This window comes from Morone saxatilis, unplaced genomic scaffold, assembly GCF_004916995.1.
Source record: "Morone saxatilis isolate NCDOM2014 unplaced genomic scaffold, NCSU_SB_2.0 Contig8, whole genome shotgun sequence".
In the NCBI taxonomy this organism is placed as follows: domain Eukaryota; kingdom Metazoa; phylum Chordata; class Actinopteri; family Moronidae; genus Morone; species Morone saxatilis.
In genome coordinates, this window is record NW_023340257.1 from 12,030,442 (window position 1) to 12,037,215 (window position 6,774).

The window sequence follows — 6,774 nt, forward strand, 5'->3', positions numbered from 1 at the left end:
TTTTTTTTTTTTTTTGGTGTAGTACGTGGACTTCACATAGTCTATACAAACATGAAGTACATCAACATCCTACTAGAAAAAGAGACCTTTACCACACACATTTCAAGCAGTGGTGAGATGGCATTCCTCTTGGTCAGTGTGTAGAAAGTGAAAGTCAAACTCTGAATAGGTGTTTCCACGTTTTCATACTTCAGACTCTGCCATGCCTTATTTTCCTCACATACAGGAAGGTCGCAGTGCAACTGAGAAGTTTATACTTAGTAAATCTGTCGGTAACACCGTCTGCCAGTATGAAATGTGAAATATTGCACTTATAGTAATGATTTACACTTTTGTCTATTTGAAACTGTAACACTCAGGCTGAAATAGCTGGTTGTCTCATTGCTGGACTTTTACTCACTGCCGTCTGATGTTTTCTATACATGATTCTGTAGTGGGTGTGGATGAAGTCTGCCCTGTTTTCGTCTGGATGAAAATGATGACTGGTTTCGTGACAGGAGTTGTAATACCCCGCCAGGAACTTTTAGTTAGTTGCAGCTTCTTACTAGAATAGTCTCCAGAACTCAAGGGAACAATTTAGCCTAAAATTCAGTATGAATAAGTACAAAATATCTGTGCATGTCTTTATTATCCAGGTTAAACTAACTAGCAGAAGTTGTCATTTTTAGTGGAGCCCTACTGTTTCATATTATTTTTTACTGTTAAGTGTGTGTGTATTATGTCAAAGCTGTTCACGTTAACTAGCTAACATTGATAACATGCTGTGATATAATTCAACAACAGCTCGCAGTGTATTTCTGTCTTCTGTTTGTGCGGCAGATGAGCCCCTTCTTTAAAAAAACAACCTCACATTTCATGTGACGTCATTCACTCTCCAGGTTGCTCCAGAGACCTTACAAACACAACCTGGACTTCATTGATGCCGTCAACTCAGTTCAGAGATCCTGGAAGGCTGTGCACTACCCGGAGCATGAGATGTACACTCTGCAGCAGCTGCACTACCGAGCAGGGGGGCCCGCCTCCCGTATCCCCATGTGAGTATTCACTTACCATGGAGGGGAAAAAAAACATCAGTGCACATAAGTTTGTCATTTGTGTCTAAATTAATGACTGATGCACTCAAATTGTTTTTCTCCTTGAATCCTTCTGTCCTGTCACATGTCCTGTTCATTAGGTTGGCAGGTGTATGAAACTGCTTTTATACACTCCCAGTGCTCAATCAGCACCTAAACAGACAAGTCTTAACGGCAAGATGGTTGCTAATATGGCCCCTTGTATTACTTTTAATGGAACGTGTGTGTGTGTGACAGGCTCCGAATTCATTTGGCTATAATCTGCATCCCCAATCAGTCTGTGTAAAATGATCACATACTTTACCAATAATAGAAGTGAGGCCAGCACAATCAACACATGCTGGACCTGAACTCATCGGTTCAAATCAAAATCATCAAATATTACTTTGGGCAAAGAAGTTTACCATCCTTTAATCCTGTTTGTCAGTGTAATTTACCTTATGTGATTCTTTATTTTTACTTAGGCGTGTTCGCCCTATGCCCGTGAAAGCTGATGTAGCCAAGATGGCGGCAGCCCTACCGGAGCGTTGGGATTGGAGGAACGTTGACGGTGTTAACTTCGTCAGCCCTGTGCGAAACCAAGGTGACCTTGAAACGCAGCTTTTGATACTGTTGGGTGCTTAATTAGTTAACATGGTAAAAATCAACATTATAGGGAGGGAGAGAACTGTATTGTACCTGTGCACATGTGCTGTTAGAAATGTAAAAACAAAGATGCAGACAATGTAAATCAGAAGACTTGAGAGATCAGAGGCAGACAAAGCTGTACCTTTACACTTGAGCAGCTGTCAGTAAGAACAGAGACCAAACAGCAGCTCGCCAACTACTTTGCTTCCCTCTTGGCAGGCCTGGGTCTGCTCTCTGCTCTCCTCCTGTGTTTCTGCACTGCCTAGTGTGTGAGTGGAGAGATTATGCGTGCTGAGTAGTTTGAGTGTCTGAGAGGGCCTCTGTAGGGCTGGGTTTAAGGATCTGGAGAGGGCTGGAGTGTTTCAATAGAAGCCCTCTAAGCCACTGTGTAGTGTTGGGGAGCTTATTTTGCTTCAGTGTAGTCAGGTGGATTTTTTTTTTTTTTTTTTAGGTTCCATTTCACTTCACAAAAATTGGTTGAGGATGAATTGGTCTGGCTGGTCTTAAGTAGGAGCATGGCTGTGTCTTAACCTTAACTTAAAGTGAAGACACAGCTGGCATTGTAGCAACTGAAAGCTTCATCATACCTACTGTGAGAGAGCTCTAATGTTTGTGTCTTGTGAGTCAAGCCAGCCAAACTTTTGTCGTCATACTTTTTGACAAAATCCTCCCAGAAACAGATTGCGTCATATATTAAGAAAATGGGACCGTAGAAGTTTCCTACCAACATGGAGCTTTGATTTAAATGACTGGTTGTTACACCTCAATAGTCTTAAGAGACTTAAGAGAGTCTTGGACCCAAATAAAACTGTTCTCAGTGTCACCCTGACTTGAATCATTACTACAATTAAACCACCCTGCAGTTCCCTGAAGCCTCTGTTCTCTGACCTAATTTGTTTCTGCAGAGTATTTTATTAAGCTATGGATGGCAACCAGTGGCTTTAATCAGGGTTTCTATTGTTACAACTAATGCGGATAAGGCAGCAATATTATAGAAACTAACTTATGTAATGTATTCTTGAACAAATGTACTGTTAAAGTGCACAGAGTTAACGATTTATTAGAATTTTTTATTTTTTTTTTCAGGGGTTTTGTATCAGGTTGCGCTGGTGTAACCTTTTTGAGGTCATTATTAGTTGTCTTATAATATGTGATGCTATCTAGTGCAACATCACCACTAATTGCAGGATACAAAAGCTTACTGTAATCCATTACCCTCCAAATCCTGATGAAATGACCAGAGTTGACTCAAACAATCAAACATATGATTTATTCCAGTGCTGTTGTGTTGCAGCAGTGTGATTGAACTCGTTCGAACCTTGGATTTTTTTTTTTTTTTTAGCCTCATGTGGTAGCTGCTACTCCTTTGCCACCATGGGAATGCTGGAAGCTCGTGTTCGAATCCTCACCAACAACAGCCAGACTCCCATCCTCAGCCCGCAGCAAGTGGTCTCCTGTTCTGAGTATTCTCAAGGTAAATTAACGCTCAATCTAAAATCCATCGTGTTTCCTGACCGTATCAGTTCATTTTATATTACAATTTGATGCAGGTTATTGCAGATATGAATTATTGGGCAGCAGCTAGAAAATGTATTTGGTAGAATATTCATACTGTGAGACACAATAATCATAGAAAAGTGCCGTACTGCTGGATGTAGAAAACTCTGGGTGCTTAAGTGTTTTTTGGAAAGTGTATCCTAACTGCCTTTAGAAAGTCCAGCGTTGCATAATTGGCCTGATTAGCACATCGGCATTAATTATTTTGAAGAGTCCTGGAAAATATTTTTTCCATCTAGGACCACATAAGAGATCTCACCCTGTAAGAAAGTCAAGACAACTTCCCCAAAATATGTCTTTAATAATGAGAATTCAGAATTTTATACCTATTTAACATTCATCTCTCCTCTTTAAGGTTGTGATGGTGGATTTCCATACCTGATCGGGAAGTATGCGCAGGATTTCGGCCTTGTGGACGAGTCATGCTTTCCATATATTGGCAAGGACTCTCCGTGTGGCCTTCCACAAAACTGCGGCCGCATCTACACGGCAGAATACAAGTACGTCGGTGGATTCTACGGCGGCTGCAGTGAGATGGCCATGATGTTGGAACTGGTCAAGAATGGACCCATGGGAGTGGCCTTTGAGGTACTGTGTGTGTCGACCAAACTATCAGTATCCCTGTCAGTGCGTCTTATAGTTTCTGTTCGGTTTAATCTGTGTTGTCAGAAATTTGGCTTTTAATCCTTCATTCATTTTAGTCAAATCTCTGCTGCTATGTCTTGAAATTGAATTTAACTAGACACCTCTTTTATCTACTTTTAAGTTAAATCTGTCTGCTACTCCAAAAGCATCTGACAGATAAATCTAATAAGCAAAAGATATTCAGGAAATAAAAAATGTTTTTGGTTTAACACCAAAGAAAAGATTACATTCCTGCTTTCTATTGTGTGCAAAATAACACGTTTGGCAAATAGTTCAGTTAGTGAATGTCAACCACTTGTAGTCTTAATGGTCGGTGTTAAAAAAGCTTCAAGCTATCATTACCCTATTACCCTATATGGGGTAGTTTTGTCACTCTAATTTAAGTCACTCAACATATTATGTCAACCACTCTTAACATTTGCTAATCCTAACCCCAAACCACCGCTACATTAGCAAGTGTTTCCCTCTAAACTGAATAATTTATTGGTAAAATTACTTTTTTTTTTTTTTTTCTTTTATGAAATGTATTGTGTACTTTTTCCTTTACAGCTCAGCAGACCTTCTATTCCTTTCATGAATTTGACTTGTATTGTATCCTTCCACAGGTCTACCCTGACTTTATGTACTACAAGGAGGGCATCTACCACCACACAGGCCTCGCAGACAACTTCAATCCCTTTGAGCTGACCAACCACGCTGTGCTGTTGGTGGGGTACGGCCGCTGCCACATGACCGGACAGAAGTACTGGATTGTCAAGAACAGCTGGGGCACCACCTGGGGCGAGGACGGCTACTTCCGAATCCGCCGGGGAAGTGACGAGTGTGCCATCGAGAGCATCGCAGTCGCAGCCAACCCCATCCCCAAACTGTAGAAGCTCAGGATGGGAGGAACGGGTGTCTTGATGATGAGTCTCAATAGTGCAACTTGGATGTATTCCTCATGTAGCTTAATTGTTTTCAAGCCAAAATCTGTAGATTTTCACAGCAGGTGACATCTTGTCTGTTGTCCTCCATAATCCATCTAGCAGAACATTAATTAGATTTCCCCAGTTGAGGGTTACTCTGTTAAAGTTCATTATTCAGAGACTGTAGATTTAGTGAATGTTGGCAAATATCATCCTATGTTAATTATAAGCAGGAAAGGAACACAAAAGTCTGCCAGTCTGCCACGTTGCTGTAATGTTTCCTGATTTCAACAATCACTGATTAGCTGCCTAATGAATGATTTCACTCAAGCTGTTACTGCCGATATAAACACGGAATCACAATGGATTGATACATACTGTGACAAATCATGGTTTGTAGTTCTGATTTTAACATTTTAAAGGGAACTGACAACTAAAAGAGTTGGTGTTTGTGCAGGACCTTGATTCTTTCTCTCAGGGAAGCACAGTGGAGAACTGTAAGATCTTCTGTCCTGTGCATCACACTGAAACATGCCATGTTTCCCTGTGGAGCATTTTTAAAGGGATTTCTTAATCAATTAAATAAGGGATCTAACTGATTGTTCCTTGTGCCTTTTTTTTTTTTTTTCCTGCATCCCTCTGTGTTTTAATTGTATTATGAGATTTTTGCACTGTTTTTTTTTGTTTTTTTTTTGTTTTTGATGGAATAAAAGCTTTTTAAAATTGCCTTGTTTTGCTGTAAAAAATCTGGAACACTATTTTAAAGCAGTCTTCTTTGGGATCTTTGATTTTAGATTTTATTTTTTAATCTTTGGTTGGAGCTGATCAGCAGTTTTCTTTCTAGCAAAGTTTCTCACAACAAAAAGGTGAACAAGCTAACACTGAGATGAAGACATGATGTCCAGAAAAATTGACAATTTACAGGCTCAAGATCCTTTATGTGAGTAAATCTTAATTTAGTTTTCATAGTAATTTGATCAAAGGGACTTGTTATATTAATTTTTATTCCACTACATTTATATGCCAGCTATAGTTAATTTGCAGATTCAGATTTTACACATAAAACATGACATTATAAAATATGCTTTTTTTTTTTTTTATCAATAAAACCGTTCAAAACGTTCCAAATAGACAATAAAATGTAGTTTAATTCATAATGTATTATGAGATGCATAATAAGTGACCTACTTTTACTTTTGATACTTTAAGTACACTTTGGTGTCAGTAACTTCACTTAAATCCCATTTTCAGTACAAGTAAGTAATCTAAATACTTCTTCCACCACTGTTGGCTGGCTTAATAAGAACAGTGTTTATCCTCTCCTGCTTGGAGGTTTAAAATCCTACCCAGTGGCACTCCCAGGCAGCTCCTCTGTGTGAGTCACAAGGTCCAGACGTCTCTGCTCCACTTCCCTCTGTGGGCCAGGGCGTACCTCACCTCCCTTTCTCTCATTCCCAACTCTCTCCAGTTCTCTCTGCGCTGTCCTGAGCTTCTGCCCTTTCATCCCGCAGCCGTCTCCATTACGGTGGATTCATGCTCAGCTCTCGCCCTACTCGGTCGCCATGCAGAACAACCACCAAAAGGAGCACCTCTATAAGATTCTTGTGATAGGGGACCTCGGGGTCGGCAAGACCAGCATCATCAAGCGGTATGTGCATCACAACTTCAGCCCCAACTACCGAGCCACCATCGGGGTGGACTTCGCACTTAAAGTCCTCAACTGGGACCAGGAGACGGTGCGCCTGCAGCTTTGGGACATTGCAGGTACAGTCCAACTTTTACGCACAGGTTCCCATGTAAAGCAGATCCACAGAGGGGCAGATTTCCTGTGATTTAAACTTTATACATGTTTTTTTGAAGTTAGCCACAGCCTAGGACAACAGCCGATTTAGTGTATTTAAATAATAAATACTACACATTTCAAGGGTAGCCCATAATAGGACACATTGTCAAAACAGATTAATATT

General features: G+C 40.3%; 2 protein-coding genes across 2 annotated transcripts in view; both read left to right on the forward strand.

The window, feature by feature from the left end:
* ctsc (cathepsin C) overlaps positions 1–5,434 on the forward strand; it is an 8,012-nt gene extending 2,578 nt beyond the window's left edge. The window contains exons 4-8 of the mRNA XM_035680178.1: positions 879–1,034; positions 1,538–1,656; positions 3,043–3,174; positions 3,613–3,845; positions 4,508–5,434. Of these exons, the coding sequence (XP_035536071.1) occupies positions 879–1,034; positions 1,538–1,656; positions 3,043–3,174; positions 3,613–3,845; positions 4,508–4,774 (907 nt within the window). The 3' untranslated portion in view covers positions 4,775–5,434. The remainder of the gene's footprint in view (positions 1–878; positions 1,035–1,537; positions 1,657–3,042; positions 3,175–3,612; positions 3,846–4,507) is intronic.
* Positions 5,435–6,178: 744 nt separating this feature from the next.
* The window catches only part of rab38a (RAB38a, member RAS oncogene family), a 9,266-nt gene continuing 8,670 nt past the window's right edge, over positions 6,179–6,774 (forward strand). Inside the window, 1 exon segment of the mRNA XM_035680160.1 lies at positions 6,179–6,571. Within this exon segment, the coding sequence (XP_035536053.1) occupies positions 6,370–6,571 (202 nt within the window). The 5' untranslated portion in view covers positions 6,179–6,369.